This window comes from Propithecus coquereli, unplaced genomic scaffold (genome assembly GCF_000956105.1).
Source record: "Propithecus coquereli isolate 6110/MARCELLA unplaced genomic scaffold, Pcoq_1.0 Scaffold206, whole genome shotgun sequence".
Classification (NCBI taxonomy): domain Eukaryota; kingdom Metazoa; phylum Chordata; class Mammalia; order Primates; family Indriidae; genus Propithecus; species Propithecus coquereli.
The window spans coordinates 3,922,099-3,943,638 of record NW_012145634.1 but is presented as its reverse complement, the minus strand read 5'-3'; the positions used below and the strand labels follow the sequence as shown (position 1 = coordinate 3,943,638).

The following is a 21,540-nucleotide window of genomic DNA, read 5'->3' as shown; positions in this document are numbered from 1 at the left end:
TCCTGAATCGAGAAATCACCCTGCGGAAGATGATCTAAAATACTGTTTATTCAGAACTCGTCCCTCTTGGGTGCAAGTCTCTGCCAGCTACTTGGCCATATCGATCAGGCTCTGCAGGGAGGTGGGCACCCAGGTCTTCTCGCCCTGGACGAACACCACCCCGCGGTCGATGTAGATCACGATGCGGCCGAAGGTGTACAGCTGCTTCCCTTCATGCCGCTTCCCGATGACGGGCATGAAGACGATGTTGTGTTCCTCGGCCTTGGTCTCAATGAGGTCCTTAAAGTTCATGGGCACGGAGCTGGCGGCCACGCCGATGCCCCTCTGGGCCATGTTCTCGGCCTCCCGTCGCTCCTGCATGGCCTCGTACTGGAAGTCCTTCCTCCGCTCCGTGTGCGTGAGATAGGCGATGTTCTCCCGCGCTCCTGGCTGCATGTAGGCACCTGAGAGACAGGGGGCAGGGCGGTGAGGAGCGCTGTTCCCGGAGGTGTGCAAGCTGAGACTGTGACTTGGCCGGGGTCTGGGCAGGCCAGAGAGTCCCGCGACTCACTGGAGGGCAGCTCCGCCTCACACACACACCTCTGGGGGAAATTTGGATAAACGGCCAGTATCATGAAAAACTGGTCTGGAGACTTGTGGCTAATATCTGGTAACCAGAGAGATTATTAAATATTCAACATAAAATGAAATATCTGCAAGGGATTTATCCTTTGAGACCTAGAAAGTTCGACAGTCGTTAGCCACTCACTATTCTGTCCCACCTTGCTCTGTGGTTTCCATCCCACACTGCCCACGGGGCAGCTTTTAGGACCTTTAAAAACACATGGCCCTCACTGGTCGTATTTTTTTTCTTCCCCCCACCCCCACCCAAATCACCCTCACTGGTTATATTTTAACTTACCCACACAGGCCCCCTACCCTGGAAGAATTTAAACTGTATTGGGAGCTGAAACATAGATGTCTAAAGGAAAATACAGGACCATAAATGCCAAATGCTAACTGAGGGGCACACACAGGGAATAGTTCTGGCAACGTGAGGCCAGGGGTGGCTAAGGAAGGGTTTCTAGAAAACATCGAAGTGGACATGGCCCTTGAAAGACCTGGATAAGCAGAGAAGTATATTTGCCTCATTAAACCCAGTCTATCTAATCCGTGATTTTCTGTTTCTCATGTAATAGGCTAACTAGAAAGAATTAAAGACTCAAGAAATGGAAAATTCCAGTCCCACTGCCAGTCTCCAGCTGTGCCACCCTGCACGAGCTCTTGGCCTCACTGAGCTTACGTGTAAAAACGTGGTTAGACTGGGTGATGTCCGCACAGGGTAACACGGCACTGGTTGAAATAGGCTCCCAAATACGGGACCACGAATATATTTCCCTTTACTCGTGATCTAGGCAGAATGACTTACCTAGAACTTGGGAGTGGATATTAAATGAACAGTGAACCGCCTACTTCTGACGCAACAAAGATACTCCTACTGAGTGCTGTACGCAAACAGCAACTCACTCAATCCCCCCGTAACCTATGAAGTACGTATTACTATTTTACAGGTAAAATGGGGCTAAAAGAGGTTAAGCAATTACTTAGTGTTAGACTGTCCACCTGACGCCACGCTGTAAGATGTGTACGTGAGCAGTAAGTACCCCAAGTCTGGCTGAGCAGAGGCACAGTGAACCTTAAAAGGCCACAGGGCACTGTGGTTGGGAAGGCGGGCCCTGGGGTTAGACCAGCATCGTCTGAATCCAGCTTCACAGAGCTCCTCCGTTCAGGGGCCTATGTCCCGCCAATCACAGCAAGCCTGGGCAGGGCAGCTGACCACGTAACCGAGTCACGAGGGTGACAGTCAGTGCTGTAAGTGCAAAGAGTGACCTGTGGCATAGGCTGCCTCTGGGTACCTGAAAACTCGGATTCTGTGTCATTTACATGTGTAAAAAACCTGGAAATCAAAGGGCCAGGGCGTCAAGACCGGGAACCCTCACTCACCGACACTGGAGGACACCGCCCTGTTCATGATGTCAAGTGCTTCGTTAAACTTGTCCTTGATGGACGGGTGTGCCAGCACTTGGTCTGAGAACATGGATTTCCAGCCCAGGTACCACTTGGTGATCTCCTCATAATTGGGGCTGTTACTGAGCCAGGAACACAGCACCTGCCAAAAAGAAAAAACTCGCATCCACGGTGGCAACATACGGGAGCAAAAGTTCCAAAGGGACCATTTGTTTTGCTTAATCCTGGTCCTACACGCTGGTGATGACCATTTTACCCGGATTCACAGGGGCTACACAGTCTGGCACTTAAGAGTATGGGTTCTGGAGTCAGTGTGGTGGCTAAGTGCCCTGGCGTGTAACCTCTCTGAGCCTCAGCCTCCATGTCTACACAGCAGGGATACCACAGTCCCTACCCACTAGGGTCGCTGTGATGAGCTGAGATAATGCAAGTAAAGTGCTTAGAACAGCATCAGGTATGTGACAAATTTTCAATAAGCGGTGGCCACTATTATGATACTTAATTCATTCCTGCCCTACCATGTAATTTATTTTGCATTATGTAATTGCCCTTGTGGTCAGGCCTTGGCAGAAAATTAAGAGACTTTCTCCTCCCCGCAAAAACTAAGCAAATCAAAGTGTACCTGAAGCCACTTGGGGAAGAAATGCTTTTCAAGAAGGCCCACCAGGCTGGAGACAGAGATCATCCCTTCCCAGTCGATCACCCAGTAAAAGGCATCCATGTGCTGTTGGTGGGGGTTGATGACTAGCTCACCAAGACACATGCCTGGAAGAGAAGCCCAGTCTCTAAGGTTCAGCTTTAGCACCAGCCGAACCGCAGAAGCAGAGAGCAAACTGTCACCAGACAATGTCAGTCCTTGATCTGCTTTTAAAGATGAATTTTTTAAGCTCTTGATACACAATTCTTAAAAATAATTTTTTTCTCCAGCCCAGAAATAAGCCCCTAATAATTTAGAATAAAATATCACAAAAATTTCCGACCCCCAATGGCTGTCTTGTTACCAGAAGCCAAAACCGCGCCAATCAGGAAAAGCATCAAGGCACACTGAGTGCAACTCTGTCGCTGCGGACTATTAGTCATGACTATAAATAAACAGCAGAAAGGACCCAAGATGTATTTACATTCAGCCTCTGCACAAAATGCACCTTTGTTCCAGTAAACAGTATGTGTACTGGGCATTCTCATGAACCCAGTGGCCATGTGCTAAACCATTACCGCCAGCCACAGAAGCCAGGGCCCGAAGCTGCTGGACCTGCAGTGCACCTCCCCCACCTCCTTACCCAGCTTGGGCACTATGTTCTTGACCACGAACGCTTCCCAGGAGCCAGGGGTGAACACGCCTCTCCACGGCTGCAGGATGAGCTTGGCAGAGGAGTCGCTAGGGTGCCACTTCTGCAGGGCGCTGGACAGCTTGCTGCGGATGGGCGAGTAGAGCGGCTCCAGCCGCGCCTGCATGAGGGGCAGCCAGGGGTGGATCCAAGAGTGGATGGGAACCGTGTCCGTCAGCGGGTTCCAGTTTTCCACCTGCACAGGGAGTGGGGAGAAGAGAGTCCGTGCGGGGGTGGGGAGTCGCCTAACAACCCTGCAGGGCTAAAGGCAAGTGCTGTGCTTGCGGGAGGCGGCCTTGCGCTTCCTGGCCGTGGTCCACAGTCCTTCGCACATTGCGTGCAGGACAGTCTCCACTTTAGGGAGGGAAGTGTTAGGTACTAAGGGGCAGCCAAGGTGCCTTGTAGGCATTTTACACTCCGTTTTCCCCAAACAGAGACACCGACCCAAACAAATATGCCCCTTCTATTGTATTACATCTCAGAAACAATACCATTCTAATTTTATTAAAGAAATGAAGAAAATGCATTCCCTCGAGGGCGATTTGGGGGAGACAGTGCTAAGGCTGAAACACTGTAGAACAACAATTGTGTTGGCAAAGTTCGCTGCAGCGTTTTAACAGCACTGAGATAATGAAGCGAATGCTAAACTAGTCCTCATGGCCCCCGATGGCAGCTGTTTCCCAGGACCCTCACCTACCTCCTTCTGCAGCTTGGGGAAGATGAGTTGGTCCAGTATGTTATCTAAGATCCACACGGGAATAATGTGCACCCAACTATCCAAAAAGTCCACCATTGGGTCACAGTTTCTTGGCTGCCACTGGTTGACAATATTTCGAACAAAAGGCATCCAGACTTCCCATATCAACCTATGGGGAAAAGGCAGAGGAGAGCCTGGTTACCTGCACTGCTTGGTTTCAAAGTACACCGCCGCCACCCACCTCTCCAGAATAAGAAAAATGCAACAGTGTGGAAATCCGATCACAGGAAACCTTCAGGCCAGTCCCCCTGCTGGCCAGACCTGAGCCTGCCTCTTCCTTGCTCTGACAGCTGTCCTCCACCTCTCCTTGGCCTCAGCAGTGCCTGCCTCGAAGGGATGCTGCAGGATCACCAGGGCCCTTTCCGAGTACCACGTGCTTTCCCACCTAGAGCCCTCTACCCACAGCTGACGCTCTCGCCCTGCGGGTCACAGAATGAACATTGCCACCTCTGGCAGAACTCTGCCCAAGCCCCCGCCCCCAAGTAGGTGCCCACCCTTATTATTCTGTCTCACTGCACCCCGTGTGCACCCTGCCTTTACTTGTTCACTTCCTTATTTACCACCTGCCCTTCCGCTGTACTGTAGATGGAGGTGTCTGCTCCACTCCCGGGGTAAGCCCTGCCCCTAGCACATGCGCGACACTCAACAGACGCTTGACGAGTGTCAGGTGGATTAATGAATGAATGACTCTGAATTCCTAGACCGGTGCCAACACGGAGCAGAAGCTTAATAAAGACCAGTGCTAGTGCTGCCACCTTCCCCAGGCTTTGGCAATCCTTCCAGTCGCCAGCAGACAGCAGCGGGCATGCAGGACCCATCCTGCGGTACCTGTGAAAGGCGTCTGCGGAGAGGTCCTGCCCACCGTGGGACAAGAGCTGGTCGTTCTCCAGGAGGCTTTTCCACTTGGAGATGATCTCGGTGCCGTAGGTGCAGTCCTGAGGAGGAGCGCAGAGCAGCTGAGGGCAGTGGGCCAGCCGCCCTCCTCACCCTCTGCGCAATCCCATCGAGTAAGGGCGGCCCAGCCGAGAGCGCACAGGCCGATTTCCCCACCAACTCACTTTGAGGGGATCCCACTCCTTGAAGTACTCCTTCATGAGCGGATAGACGATGGCCACGGCGAGGTCCACGCGGTCTGACATCCGGTACTCCTCGTAGTACTTGTCCTGGAGGGTTTCGAAGACGCGGGCGCACTCGTCCAGGGTGAGGGGGTTGCTGCAGCTGGGCTGCATCCGCCGCTCGCACTCCTCCACCATCTCCAGCACCTTGCTCAGGTTGGAGATGACCCGCTCCTCGTGGTCCAGGACCTCAGACATCTTTTCCAGCTCGTGGGAGAGGTTGACCACCATGTCCCGCTCGTACTGCAGCTGCCGGTCGTTCTGGATGATCTCCTGTTCTGTGAGGTCGATGAGCAGCTGCAGGTTGTGCTCCAGCTCGGGCAGCGCGAAGCCCGGGGTCTTGGCCTCCTTGCCGGGCTGTGGCGGCTGCTGGGACTGCAGCGGCAGCCCGTCGTCGGGAATGTTGTGCTTGTGGCTGATCTGGCTGTAGCTGTAGTAGACCTTCTGCTCCCGGCCCGTCATGTCTATGACCTTGGAGAAGCCAGCAGAAGGCGTGGAAGTTAACACTTACCGTTGCTGCCCTGTTAAACATACAGCTAAGCCCCGGGAAGACACACCGCTAGTGGAAGTGTGTAAAAACCACATTAATCGGCCCGGCGTGGTGGCTCACGCCTGTAATCCTAGCTCTCTGGGAGGCCGAGGCGAGTGGATCATTTGAACTCACGAGTTCGAGACCAGCCTGAGCAAGAGCGAGACCCTGTCTCTACTCTAAAAAATAGAAATTAGTTGGCTGGCTAACTATATATACATACAATTAGTTCGGCGTGGTTGTTGGTGCCTGTCTTTCGTGCTAGTTGGTCGGGTGGGTGAGGCGGATTGCTTGCGTGCGTCCATTTATTTTTGGTTTGTGTTAGGTTGGCTGCCGTGCCTTCTCTCTCGGGCAGGCGAGTGGGTGTGTGTTTGTCTGCAAGAAAAAAAAAAAAAACACATTATTCAACAGACCTGGAGAACAGCAGTGTAAGTGGGATCCACGCTGTACTAGATCAGAGGGGATTCTAGGGACATAACAATCAGATGCAGCAAGGAGTTCTAGATTGGATCCCTTTGAACAAGCCAGATGGAGAAGACTTTTAGGAAAACTGATGAAATTTCAATATGGACTGAATATTACTGGAGATGAAAATTTATTTTAATGGACAAGTAGATGCTGTACTGATCAAAGCAGGTAATAAAACAACACACACAACCAAAATACCACATTTTGGTAAAAAAAAAAATATATATATGCATAAAAGCATATAAAAAGATTTAGGATGTACATCAAGGTGTTAAGATTTGATAATCTTTTGGAGGATGGAAAATAGTATTTTTATACTTTTGCCTCTCTGTATTTCCTAAGTTTCTAAAATGCACTATACATTGCTATTGCAATAATAAAAAGTTATGTTTTCATTTAAAAACAGAAATGTACGTAAAAGTTGCACAAAAGCAACCTAGGAAATGAGCTACTTCCAATGTTTTAGGAAAACTGAGGAAACCTAAATATGGACTGTCCTGAAACAGAACTCTCTGTCATCACTTTGTAAATAAGAGCGTGATCCATGAACCACCTGCGTTAGAATCAGGAAAACAACAGAGTCCTGGGGTCCAGTGTACATCTACTGACTCAAAATCTCTGTGTGGGACCTGGACTCCCTCATCAGGTCCCCCAGATAACATGGTGTACGACACACTGCCATCTGAGAACCCCATGTAAGGCTTTGAGTTCTGTGACACACCACCTATCCTATGCCCGTCTACAAAAGGCAACTGTCACCACTGATCTTTGGCTACTTGGCAAAGTAATGGAAAAGCTAATACGCTATATGCACATAACACTGGCTGAAAATTTCATCTTAAAAAAAAAAAGAAAATACTTAATGTTGGCAAAGGTGCCCTGGGGACTCTCTCCTGCCCTCCTGGTCAGAGTTGGAATAACCTCCCCAGTATTTAAATGCCTTAAGTACTTTTGTATTCTTTAATCTGGTGATTGTATGTCTAGAAATCTATCCTTAAAACATGTCTGAAACAAAGACGAAGTTTTGATAACAGGAATGTTATTAAATTCACTGTAAGCTCCAGAAAGACAGGAGCATCTGGTTTACCACTGTAGCGCCATGAAGAGGGCTGGCACCAAGTAGGAGCTTGGTAACTACTGCTAAATACGCAGTGTAATGAATGGGAACGTGCTTCCACCAAGTGAGAAAAGTGGGATACCAAGAAAAATAAAGCCCAGAAAGAAGACTCAAAGAACCTTAGAAAAGGTTCAGGGACTAACCCTGAGGTGGGGGATTTTTTGTGTGTGTTTCCCAGCATGTCGTGGGCCAGGTGTCCAAGGGCCCTCATACCTTGACCTGAGAAAGCTCCTTCTGGGGAGCGGTGAGCTTCTTGCTAATCCTGCCCTTGGCCTTCAACTCTTCCACTGTCTTGTAAGAGTATTTGGGCTTCTTCTTGCTTCCGCTTGGGTCTTTCCTCCACTGGCTCAGCTCCTTCTGAAACTCCTAAACCAGAGGGATACAGCCAGTTACAAGGAAGAACCCCTTCTTGCAGCGCGTGGGGCCCGAGACCATGAACATTCGCCAGCCTGTGTCTGAGATTTACGTGTGAGTTCTGAGTTTAGGACTGCAGTGCATGACACTGTGTATCCAAGGACACTCCCTGACACACACTCACCCTCTTACAAGTAATGAGGTTCAGAAGGCGGGTGCACCGACTAGAGGGAGAAATAAAAATAAAGGCAAAGGAAATGTTTTCGGAGCATCAACTATGGGCAGGCGCTACACTAGTTTGAAATTTATCTCACATGAAACTTAGAAATACAACATAAAGCATTTTTTTTAAGGACAGAAAACCTTGGTTCTAATTAAAAATGAAGAGAAACAAGCAGGCCCTAAGTCTTACGGCAAAGCTGTCTTTCACAGTGAGGGTCTGCAAAACCTCCCTGCGGGGGGATCGAAAGTAAAAGATGCGACTGTCAGTCTGAGGGGAAGAGACAGAGTCCAGCCCCCAGAAGTTGGTTTTGTGGTGGTGGTTTTGTTTTTCCCACACTGGCTAAAACCTGCCATGTTTTCTCAAACAGCATCTAGACTTCTGGCCACTCTGAGCAAATCAGAAGATCAGGCAACACGGAGCCCACGTTCTCACAGGCGACAATCGCCCGGAGCCGAACGAGACTTCCCCTCTAATGTCCTCGTCCTCGCCCATGTGCCTGGGTCCCCATCACTCCCTGTTGTCCCGCACCTGGCTTGTCTTACTCCTGTCCCATGCCTGGCACCTGCCATCTGGCTTCTAAATCTGAGAACCCCTGACTCAGAGTGATCAATCCCACGTTTTCAAATGTTTCCTTCCTCATTAAAAGGAGGTCAGTGACAAGAAGAGTAACATGTTTCTTTGCAGCATCCTGCTTTTCCCTCAAAAATGCAAAGGAAAAAAGATTAATATGTCAATCAAGAGAGCTGACCCCTTCTAGCACTGGTGTAGAGACACACAGCAGCCAGCAGATGGCGGCCTGCTGCACGCGGCATGAGGACCGAGGCCCTGAAGATGGCCATGGCCGCCCTATGGCGTGGCTGGCCTCCTTTCCAAATGCGCTTCCTTCCCCTCTGCTCTGTGTGCCACTCTCCTGCCACATCGGCTTCCTTTCTGGTCTCTTAACCACCCAGCTCACAGCTGCTCAGTGTACTCTGGCTTCTCAACTCACCCTACAGTTGGCACCTTCTCTTCCACCAAGTCTCACAGTGATCCTTCCCTGAAAGGTTTCCCTGGCCACCATATTTATGAAAAGTAGGTCAACATCCCTTTCCCCCAACCTTATTTTCTGTCTAGGCACCTCCTAGCACCTACTGTCACTTCTGCCCCCACTGGAGTTGCTTGTTTACCGTCTCTATCTCTGTCCCCCAGGCTCTAAGCCCTCTCGCCATAGCACACCACGCCTCCCGCAGCAGCAGGCATACAGCAGGTGTGCGGTAAACACCTGGAAACAGAATGAATGAATGAATGAATGAATGAACAGACAGCTGTGTGGAAAGGCACAGGACACCAGCCACCCACTGGTCACCTCTTCGGCCTCTTCTTCCGAGTCGACCACAGGGAAGTCTTGCAGGGACTGAGTGGTACGCTCCGAACCGTAGGCCCCGACAGCTCCTTTGCCTTTTCTCTGTTTGGCTTCGATTGGGTTAATGATACCTGACAAATGGCAGCAAAGGAAAAAAAAGGGACTTCAGATCACCGCAATTTGTGTATGTGAATAAGTCACTCGGTGAAATCACACTTCCTTGCTCCTTACACAAAATAACACACCACTCAGGAAGGTGAGCGCTTCTCTGCCCTTGGAACGCTGTGCACGTCCTGTGTGATTCGAAACTTCTGAGCATTTATGCTACAACGGAACAGTCTGCTGACCTTAGGTTATTTATGTCCTAAATACAGATTTCCATTTCCACTTGGATTCGTTGTTTTAGTGGATGGGAAGAAAACAGAACAATTCATTTATAACTGAGAACTCCAGCGTACTATATTCTACAATTTACTCATTTGAAAGCCTCTGTCATGGAAAATGCAGTGATTCAGTTACTAGATTAATTCTGATTGAAGTGAAACTCCAATTTAACAGGAGACTCTTTGTCTATTTTACTTAGTAGTTCATAGCGCCTATGTTTAACTGTTTTTATAACAAGTTTAAGGCTGGGCACATTGGCCCACGCCTGTAATCCCAGCACTCTGGGAGGCCAAGGCAGGAGGATTACTTAAGCCCAGGAGTTCGAGACCAGCCTAGGTAACATGGTAAAACCCTGTCTCTACAAAAAAAATAATAAGTTTAAGCCCTAGAAATAAATGTTGTGTTTTTCTCATAAAAGGGTTTATAAATAGGACCACAATATTTCAATGCAGATTCCCCACCCCTCCAAATTTTCCATCCCCACCCCCTTCCACTTAGTATGGTTGAAATCGCACATAAAAACTGTCCCCTGTTCTCATTCTAGGTCATGTCACATGTCTATCTTCACTCAAGTTCATGTATTTTTTGCACACCTAATGTCTTCAACACATAACCTGGATTTCACTTTAATAATTATTTAGAGACTGGAATTCGAATTATAGAGAATACTTTTGATTATATCCAATTGGACATCACTCATACGGAGTATCTCAGGAAGAGGAAAAGTTCCTGCAGGAAGAATCAGCTGCTTGGTCTGAGTGGCTTTGGTATCACGGAGGTTAGAATGCGTGATAGGGGCTGTGCCTCAGTAGGGCTGGGCGTGCGAGGACAAGAGGAGATGGCACTACTGAGCAAAGATGGAGGTGACCAATGCAGGATTTGCTCAGCCAATTTTACAGCCACCCGGCTCTAGCTATTTAAAAAACTACACACAGGAAGGGAAGGGGGAAAAAATAACCTACACCCAATGTTTTTCTTGATATCCTTGAAGAACAAATAACCATTCTACAAAATTGAAACCCCTTCTAAGCAGGGATTACAAACTCAAATGCCTTCAGGGCCCAGAAATGTTAATGTAAATGAATAAAGTGGGTTGAGGCAGAAGACAACAGGGAGTGGTGGAGACTGCTTCCAAGAGAAGGCCATGTGCACTGTCCCAGGGGCAGCTCTGATTCAGCTAAACTAATGACTGCTAGAATTTCAGGTGAAAATGTCTGATTTTTAAATATTGGCAACGAATTCATTTTTTTAGAAACACTGGTCAGGCCAAAAAAGCAGCCTGTCTTCAGCCTGTTTTAGACTCTAACCCTCTTCCTCCCTCTGAAACAAGTATTTCATTTAACATCAGATTTGATAAAGCAAAGAGCTTAGGAGCGCAGATGTCCTATGCTGGCAAACCACGCTGCAGAGTTACAGTACTTGTAAAAGGGAAGAAGCACAGAAAACCTCTCCTCCCCTCTGCCTCGCCTCCCCCGTGCAACACGAGGGTGAGGGTGCAATACCTTGCGCGTTCTTCCCGAGCCCCCGGCCGGGGACGTAGCCCATCTTCTGAAGAAGCTTCTGTCCAATTCCTTTCGTGTGTCTTTCCCAGCTGCCAAAGTCCATGAAAGATTTGGTTCCTCCTGCAAACCCTTTCTGGCTGGGCTTAAAATTCCCACCCTGCAAAGAAGAAAAATCAAAGTTTAGTTAATGGAAAAAGAGAGACCTAAGAAAGTGTGGCCAGTGGGAACAGGCCTCCCATTTACGGAGCGGCACTATGAAAAGTGTCATAGGAACCAAAAATACAATCTGTGATGTGTGTCAGGAAAGAAAAGAGACTGCACTACACACTTCATGCCTCGCAGAAACTTGAGGCCACAAGGAGAAACCGGCACAACTGCGTTCCAGCTGAGCTTCTCCCTAGCTAGGAAATGCTTGGGCCACAATGACCCTTGAAGGATATTACTAAGGTCGCAATGCTGCAATAAAGACTACCGTTTTTAACTTCTTTGGTCCAAGATCTTTAGGGAAGTCCTCCTGCTTAACAGGTTTCTCTTCGTCATCAGAATCTTCCAGCTCTGCCTCTTCGGCCGCCCCTTTCTTGAGCCCAGCGCTGATGAAGTTGACTGGCGCAGAGTAGTCGCGGGCCCTGCAGGCAGAGACACAGACCCCACAGGGTTTTGAAAGAACTCCTCTGCAGCCACCCCTTCGTAGAAACTTTGCCCACTAGAGAATTCCTTAGAGTAGACCTCATGGGATCCATTTTAAAGGAGTAACACATTTATTTCTATGTCAAAATATCAAAAGGACCCCGGATTTGGCTTTTGGTAATCACGCTTAACATTTTTACGTGATATGTTCAATTCAAATCTCTGGTTGGAGAGTTACATCACTGTAAAGGTGATTATACATTCAAAATATCATGTGATAATCCAATTTTTAAGGTAAAATTATCTTAAAAGGCATTTGTTTTGGAAACTCAAGTATAAAAACCACAGGAGCAGACATTCTGATAGATAAAAATCATAAATAAAATCCATTAAAAGATTATATGAATGTCAAGTATATAACAATTATATTAAGGAAACTTAGAAAAAGCACATATCCATTAAGTTTATTTGAATATGAAAACTAAAGTTAAATCCCTAAGAAATTAACTGTAAAATGGACCATGTTGATTTAGACCCCGACTGCCACGAGAACGGCACTTATGTTAAGTCATTAACCTCAGTTCCCTTTTTATGAAATAAAGCTGATATATTTGTAATGTATGATTAAAGGAATATAGAGAAAAAATTCCAATGAAAACGCTGGGAATATTGCAAATAAAGTGATGCTTTATAAAATGACCAACCTAATAATTAAAGATCCCCAGGGCAGCAACAGAATTGAGAGAATTTTTTCCTAAAAGATGCAATATAAGTTGGCAATTAAGAGCCCAAACTCTAGAGTCAGATAGATCCCAATTCCAATTCTAGCTCAGCTTCTGCCTACCTGTGTGACCACTGGCCTCAGTTTCCTAATCTGTAAAATGGGGATGATAATAATGGTACCTTTCTCACAGGGAACATAAGACCAGGCTTGTGAAGTTCCCAGAACATGTAAGCCGCCAACAGATGTTAGCTGTTATTATGTTCTTATGTTTATGCAATTCTTGATCCCTGATCTACTTGTCAGCTGCTTTTAGACTTGCTTGTGGATGAGAAGAGGTTGAACTGATTCCTACACTCTTTCTCTCCCAGCCTCCTTTGGAAAAAACACAATCTCAACGGGCTAGAGCCTAGAGGCCACAGGTGTGGGCGCGGAGAGAAAAACCCAAAGCTGCCACACCCTGGTCAAATGAGTTGCAGCCGGCGCACACACAACTCGCACTAAAAGGAGACTTTCAGCCTGAATCCTCATCTCCTGCCACCATCCCAGCCCAGGCCGCCACCACCCCTGCAGGGACCACTGCCTTGGCCTCCTCACAGAGCTGCCATCCACTGTCGCTCCACGCCTACTCTGCCCTCCTGCAAAAGGGTCTTCTCAACACATAACCGCCCCACATCACAGCCTCTTCAAACTACGCTGCCTCTCCCTCTCTCTGCTCCAGCCCCCAAAACCTTTCATATCCTTGTGGATACCCTGTTGCCTCCCATCAAAGGCCTTTGCATACTCATGCCCCCCCCACCAGCCTAGTTACCTTCTACGTGCATATCAGTCTAAGGGTCACTTCTCCAGAGAAATCTTCCCTGGCCTCCCAGAAGAGGTGAAACACCCTAAAATGTGTTCTCCCTCATGTCCTAAGTCACAGTTACGAAGTTTGATCTAGTCGCTGATTAATGCCTGTCTCTATCCACTAGAGTCTGGACTCCAGGAAGGCAAGGACTGGGTCTACAGCACAGGGCCTAACACACAGTAATCACTCAACAAACACTGACACACAGTTAAATCAGTGAAAGAGCAGCACTCTAGCCTAAAGAGAAAACAGGACCTCCCTAGCTGATGTCGTAGCTAAAGGGACTTAATAAAGCCAAGAGAGAAGTACAAGTGTCAGGATATCTCCCCCACTCCCTCTCCATCACTCACACACACACACACACACACACACACACACACACACACACACTCTTCCCTAAATCACTGGGAAGCAGCCCCATGCCAGACATTACCGTTTGCCTCCAAAGCTGGGCCTCTCATCATCCGAGTCTCGCTCTGCCCACACCCCATAGGTGGCTTCTTCCTTGGTCTGCCAGTGGCGCTGCCGGTTGGGGTTGAACTCGTTCTGGAGATCCCAGTCAGTGATCTCAAAGTTTTCCCGCTCGTCGTCATCCTCATCGATGTGGCCTTCCCCGTCCCGGTACAAGTGGGACAGCGACATGGCCAGTCACTAAAGGAAGGTACAAAAAGGGCAGGGTCTGTGATCAGTACTGAGGGCAGCAGCAGGAAGATTCCCTGTGAGTTTCTATTCTTTGCAGCCTCCAGAACTTCCTCCAAATTCAAAGTCTATTAAAATCATTGTTACAATTCAATACAGCAGATATTAAAAACATATTTTAGAAAACAATCAGTACTAAAACAGGTGAACAAAAGACTACTCCCTGTAGTTTGTACGATTCTTAAAAAATATGTATTTCCTTGTCCTAGTCAATGCCGTAAATATCACATACAACCGCACACACACACGAAGCACACAAAAAATAATTAAATATGTTATTCTACATATTATTGCCTCAGAAATTTTGTGGACATTTTCTTGGATTCCAGATTTTTATAATAATTTCTTTCTATTATCGAAAAAAGAATTATATCTGGACCCTTGGTCATCCCAAGGAAGTGATTTTTTAGAATGCTTTCTGGAATATTTTACTTGATGAGACTCAAAGACTCTTGTTATAACTTAGTTTTCCTCCCAAAACACGAAGCTCTTCTGATGAGCTGGAAGGCTACAGTACTTATGAACATGATCTCAAAAGTCAGATGTCCATGGACTGGAATACAGAATCCACCTCTTGGTAGCTGGGTGGTGAGATTCAGTTGTCTCTTTCTTAAATTGGGGTTAACTACTGTACCAACCTTAGAGAATGCTTATAAGGCAGATTCAATGAGTTCACAGTAAGTTACCAAGAAACGATAGCTTCTACTGTAGTCCCATGATTAGGTTCATCATCATTACTATCATTGGACTAGGGAGTCAATCTAGCAAGGCAATAGTGAAATCAGGCACGCTAAAATCACAGCCCAAGTTCAAATTCCAACTTTACCAGATACTCAGCGTATGACCAGCCTGAGCAAGAGCAGGAGACACTGTTTCTACAAAAAACATAAAAATTAGCCAGACGTGGTGGCGCGTGCCTGTAGTCCCAGCTACATGGGAGGCTGGGGTAGGAGGATCGCTTGAGCCCAGGAGTTTGAGGTTGCAGTGAGCTATGATGATGCCACTGCACTCTATCTAGCCCGGGCGACGGAGCGAGACTCTGTCTCGAAAAGAGAAAGGGAAACGGCAAGAGAAAAGGAAAAGGGAAAAGGAAAAAGGATAGGAACGAAAAGGAAAGAAAAGAAAAAAGAAAAGGAGGCTCGGAGAAGTTAAGTGACTCGTCCTGGGTTCCACAGCAGGCGGGGCTCGAAACCAGAAAGACTTGAAGCCAGGGCTCTACCCTGCTGTCTAAGCATCTCAAGGAGGCTCAGGTTTCTAACTCGGCCCAGGCACTGCCTCCCCCGTGACCCCGAGCAATGCCGCCCCTCTCCATGCCTTGGCAGAGCTGCCTGCAAAACAGAATCCCACACCTGCCTGACCGAGACCCGCCTCCCCCGAGCCCTCGCCCCTACTCCCACTGGCGCTGACTCCCCTCGTCCCCTTCCCTCTCCCCGGCCCTGCTCACCTCTCCGAGGAGTCCAGATTACCAAAAACAACTTCCCACTCCGCGCGAAAAGAGCCTGGCTCCAGCGGCCGGAACCCGGAAGTGCCGGCGCCGGCGCTCCGGAAATGACGTTAGGCGACAGCAAATGTCGCGTTACTTGCTACGGCAGCGACGGAACGCGAGAACGGGTTTGGATCTAGAGCGGCGGGCTGAGATCCTAGAAATAGCAGGCGGATTTGCGGGCTCGGAATGGCTGGGAGAGTGATTTCCCCGCTGTGCCGGCCTCCCTGTCGCGCCTGCTTGGTACTGCGACGTCCAGGCTCCGACGACTGGTGTGGAAGTCGCTGAGCCACTTTGGCCTAAGGAGACTCTTGCCAGTCTGAGATTCTAAATCTGTAAAATGGCGATATAGGAGTAGCTCGTGGGATAGTTATGGGAAATACTGGCCTGGCCCTATGTTAAAACCTCATTCTCTAGTTTCTTTCCTGAATGCATACTATGTGTCAGGCACAGTATCTACATATCTGTGTCCTGTGTCCTGGGACACAGCATTCAAATGGGAGTAATGAAGGCCATGCCCCTGTCTGCTGTATTTTTGGCTCTCTCTAGTTGTCACCTTCGTGAGCGCATGACAGTTGTCTTATGCAGGAGTTTGAGAGAGAATAAGGGAATGAATGGGATGACTCTAGAGTCTCCCAGGTATTCTCTCCAGGAAATACTTCCATTCTCTTCCTTTCCAGCAGATTGGTAAATAAATTAATTCATTCACTGACCTAATTAAAATGCAGTCGGTGCCTCCAACCCCAGGGAGAACAATGAACAGAACAGTCATGGGCCCTCCCAGGGAAGCCCTCACCAGCCATGGGACTCTTCCTAGACAGTAAGCGCGCACAGGTTCTGGAGTTCCAATCTTGACTCCGCAATTTACCACCTGGGGACCTTGAGCATGTCATTTGACATCTAAGCGTAAGTTTTCTCTTCTGCAAAATGGTTGAGGATTCAGTAAGATAAAACTTTTAGGCTATGAAAACCGTATATGGCACACAGTAGGTGCTTAGAAAGTGTTAGCTGTTAAGTTTTGCTTGTGTTTCCTCTCTCCTCCATGTGATGAAAAGATCCAAGAGGCAAAAGTTGGGATATACAGAGCACTGGACTTGGAATCAAGAGAGCTGGGTCTGTCGTTACATGGTTATGAATTAAATAAGAACTTACACGAACCCGCTTAAATGTGGGCTTCTTAGGAATGGAGACTGTGACTTAATGGCTTCTGTGTTCCCAGCGACATGTAGATACTGTGCCTGACACATAGCATGCGTTCAGGAAAGAAACTAGAGAATGAGGTTTTAACATAGGGCCAGGCCAAGGGAGAGTGTCTAACAGACTACAACAAGGTCCATCAAGGAGCAGAGCGAGGGAAACAAGGAGAAAAGAAGTGTTTTGAGTCTGTGCCTGAAAATGTGTGTGTGTGTATATATATATCTGTTTATAGCCTGAAAGCCAAAAATACAAGCAAGCTTGGCTTTTCTGTAGCTATGTTTATGGCTTTACAGCAGACCTTAGGGAGCTGAAGCTACTTTCATCATGATGGACTGATGCTAGTGGATCTATTCCTCCAAATAGACCTCACTCTGTGACTTCTGGAGAAAGGTCCTTTGTGGACGGTTGCAGGGTGATTAAAAGGGCAAGCTCTTATCAAGTGATCACGATGTGCATTGTCAGGAATGGGACAAATTGAAGTCACATGACACTTGAGAAGATGCCCTGAGGTCACAGCATCACTCCTGTGATAGTCCTGCCAAAGATCCATAACCTGAATATAATCATGGGGACACATCCGACAAACCCCAATAAAGGAACATTCTACAAAACTATAATCTTAATGAATACCAAAGTCATGAAAGTTAAAGAATGACCCCGGAACTGTTCCAGACTGAAGAGGACTATGGACAATTAAATGCAACGCATGATTCTGAACTGGATCTTTTTGCTATGAAGGAAGTTAGTGGCACAACCGGAAAAATTTAAATGGGGTCTAGGATTCTATGGTGGTGACGTGTTCATGTTAATTTCCTGATTTTAATAGTTGTTAGTTACATCAGAGGATATCCTCATTTATTAGAAATACTAAAGTATTTGGGGGTGATATGGCATCAAGTGGGCAATGTGATCTCAAATGATTAAGGGGGAAATGTTTCTCTATGTACTTATAAGACTTTTGCAATTTTTAAAAAAAATTAAGGCTCTGGAGTAAAAACTCAAGGATCCAAATATCCATTCTACTGCTTCCTAGATGTAAGACATGGGGCAGGTTGCTTTACCTCTCTGCACTTCAGTTTTTCCATCTATAAATTGGAATGTTTTATCCCCAATTTATAAATTGGGGATAATGGCAGTGTTGCTCTAAGAGAGTTGTTTTCAGAACAACAATAACAAGGGCTAATTAATGCATGTAAATCTCCTGGCATAGTAAGAGCTTAGTAAATGGTCGCTGCTATTCTCATTTGTAAAAACTGAATGTCATTAACCCTGTATAGGAGGTCTCTCAGCCTCAAAAATCAATGAATGAGGTGTTCCTATAGTCCCAGCTACTCAGGAGGCTGAGATGGGAGGGTTCCTTGAGCTCTGGAGTTTGAGACCAGCCTGGATAACATAGTAAGACCCCCGTCTCAAGAAAAAAAAAAATCTATTCAGCAAGGCTGACAAAGCAAACAAACAAACAAAAAGATCAGTGAGTGGTTTCTCAGGATTTCTGGGCTCAAATGCCCAGCCTTTGGAAAAGCAAGAAGTTTTCCAAGACAACCAGAGGTTTAGGTTGAGGGTCTCATATCCATCCTGATCTCCCATCGCTTCCCAGAAAAACCCTCGCTTTGGGACTCAGGGATATCTAGGCTCATGTCTAGATTCCCGATGAGGTGCTCAGACATGTGGCCTTCCCAGAAGGGGTTGCCAAGCAACGAGGCTCCTGGGAAGGAGTCTGGCAGGGCCCTCTGACACTCATCAATTATACCTCTCCTTTCACAGATGAGTGGAGGAGGCCCTGGCAGAGAGGAGGTGCCAGCACCACTCAGCGAGTTTAAGAGCCAGGCTTGGAACCCAGTTCGGACTTCCAGACTTCCTTGCAACACCATGCATAGGGCCCCACATCACTTCTGTTTACTTATTTAAGCTAATACTTATAGAGTGATTCCTGTGCGTTCAGGGTCACATGGCCAAGTCCTCTATATGCATCGTCTCTCTGATTCCTCTACCTTCTGAGGTAGTTTCTGTCGCAACCCCAGATCCCACATTCCTAAGCACCCCTCATACAGCCTATGCCATACAGCAGTTTCCATATTGTCTCCAAAAGATTTGGGGGGAAAAAAATCCTTGCTCAGTTACAACTTTAAATAGGTTGGTACCATAGAAACAATCCATAAGTGGCATTTCAAAGCTGATATATTTAAAGACTAGCACATGTACTTTTTCTAGGACAGTGACATTATGCAGTTGCACATGGCTTATTCTTATTTTGAATTTTGTCACAAAAATATATATGGTGTCCTGAACTTGGCAGAATTGAAAAGCCAGATCAGCTGAGATTAGCAAATTTGATTTCCCTCTAAATGTTTCTTACAGATGGTTTCTACCCTACTTATCTTTCAAAAATTCATGAAGGTTCCGTCCTTATATAAAAAGCTGGGACGTGAGGTTCCGCAGGCCTGGGGCATTATCTGTAAATCAGGTGTCCTCAAAAGCACGCAGATAAGGGAGGATCCATAACCATCATCATTCATTCATTCATTCACTTATTAACAAATATTTAATGAGCACCTATATATAATCTAGCATGTTGAAACAACAATAAACATTATCTCACACAATTTCTTTGGGTAGGAATTCAAGAGTGGCTTAGCTGGGTGATTATGACTCAGCATCTCTCATGGCGTTGCAGACAGGCTGTCAACTGGGACTGCAGTTATCTGAAGGTTTGACCGGGGCCGGATAACCAACTTCCAAGTTATTTCTCCCACATGGCCGGCAAACTGGTGCTGGTTATTGGCAGGTCCCAGTTCCTTGCCATGTAAGCCTCTACACAGGGCTGCTGAGTGTCCTCATGCCGTAGTTGCTGGCTTCCTTCAGAATGAGTGAACCAAGAGAGAGCAAGGCAGAAGCCACAAGATCTCCTCTGACCTAGTCTTGGAAGTCACACACTGTCATTTCTGCAATATCTTATTGGTTATGCAGTCAGCCCTACTTAGGGTTGCCAGATGTAGCAAATAAAAATACAGAGTGCCTAATTCAATTTGAATTTCAGATAAAACGACAAGTGATATTTTAGTATAATATCATGTAATATTGCAAAATTCTAAAAGCATCCATGTTTTATCTGAAATTCACATTGAACCATCATCCTGTATTTAATCTGGCATCTAGCACTGTTCAGTTTACAAAGGAGCAATATGCCAAAGCGGGTATGGATACCAGGAGGCGAGGTTCACTGGGGGTGATCTTGGAAGCTGGCTACCGCACCTATAGGACATGCTTGGCATGGTAGGTTATGGAGGTAGGTGGTGAACGTTAAAAATAATGGTTTCTACATCACGGAGTTTACAACCTAGTGAGTAAGATCAACTTGCAGCAAATAAATACAAAACATTAACTATGATAAAGTACTTGAGAAATACCTGGTGCTTGGGGCAGCAACGGAGTCCTCATCAGAACAGCCACTTTTGTTTTAAAGATTTAGTGTTTACATGTGACTTGATTTGTGTAGGGTATATCAAAGGTTATGTTGCTAAAAGAAGGAAACAAAACCCTGAAATGCTTGACTTGGAACTTTATCAAAAACTATAAACGCACAAATGAATGCATGTAAAAACGGTCAAAACTGAATAAGGTCTCTAGTAGTATGTTACGAGTGTCATTTTCCTGGGTTTGCTACTGTACTCAATTGTATAAGATGTCAGCACTGGATGAAGCTGGGTGAAGGATACATGGACCTCTTTGCACCACTTTCGCAACTTCATATGAGTCTATAATCATTTTTTATTTATTTATTTATTTTTTTGAGACAGAGTTTTACTGTGCTGCCTGGGCTAGAGTGCCGTGGCTTCAGCCTAGCTCACAGTAACCTCAAACTCCTGGGCTCAAGTGATCCTCCTGCCTCAGCCTCCTGAGTAGCTGGGACTACAGCATGCACCACCATGCCCGGCTAATTTTTTCTATATATTTTTAGTCGTCCAATTAATTTCTTTCTATTTTTTTAGTAGAGACGGGGTCTCGCTCTTGCTCAGGCTGGTCTTGAACTCCTGAGCTCAAACAATCCGCCCGCCTCGGCCTCCCAGAGAGCTAGGATTACGGGCGTGAGCCACCGCGCCCGGCCTATAATCATTTTTAAAAAATTTGACGAACAACTCATTTTTCAAAAAACCCCCAAACAATAGCTGTTACCATGGCAACAGGGTTAGATCAGATTAGATCAAAATAATCCTGACTTGTGAAAGGACTTAAGCTGGAGAAGGGCCTGGTGGGCGGAGCTCAGGCTTCCATCTGAAGAAACGGAATTCTCGTTGTTAATTATCTGGGGCAGTGTTCGTTCAGAACAGAGAATGAGGCAGACTTTGAGGAGAACGGTAAGAGGGGTCCTCCCGGTTCTGGGCCCAGATGTGGGGTTTGGAAAGGCCTAGAACACCTCCACTGGTAGGAGGAGTTGTCCCTGATCCCTGGGTTTTTTGATGACCTAAGGGGCTCCGAATCTGAATCACTGTAATTTAAATAGTAAAGATGTGTCCTCATTTTGTACCCTGAAATTAAGAAAGGGAACATTCTGGTGACATCAGCATAGCCCAGAGACCTGAAAGTCACTTGATAACCTACCATCACTGATAAACTGAGGCTGATGAACTATTTTTCATGACGACTTTGGCTGATTGTATTTTTGAAAGATGGCCACAACAGTATGTCCCACGCCACACGCTCTTCTGCAATGTGACCTTGCCACTCCACCACCAGTCTATTTGTCCACTCTCTTGCTTGTGGCAGATCCCCATGATTACTTGGACAACTGAAGTGGCAGTGACACTGTGCCAATTTCAGGCATATCCCTTAACCAACTGGC

General features: G+C 46.8%; 1 protein-coding gene across 1 annotated transcript; it reads right to left on the bottom strand.

The window, feature by feature from the left end:
• Positions 1–25: 25 nt before the first annotated feature.
• Positions 26–15,572, bottom strand: TFIP11 (tuftelin interacting protein 11). The gene is made up of 13 exons (XM_012644141.1): positions 15,465–15,572; positions 13,755–13,972; positions 11,599–11,752; positions 11,127–11,283; positions 9,244–9,371; positions 7,535–7,687; positions 5,151–5,678; positions 4,921–5,027; positions 4,033–4,201; positions 3,288–3,531; positions 2,630–2,772; positions 1,984–2,149; positions 26–443 (listed from the first exon to the last, which is right to left on the bottom strand). The coding sequence occupies exons 2-13, from the start codon at positions 13,961–13,963 to the stop codon at positions 88–90; spliced, it is 2,514 nt and encodes an 837-aa protein (XP_012499595.1). The 5' UTR covers positions 13,964–13,972; positions 15,465–15,572; the 3' UTR covers positions 26–87.
• Between the last annotated feature and the right edge of the window lie 5,968 nt (positions 15,573–21,540).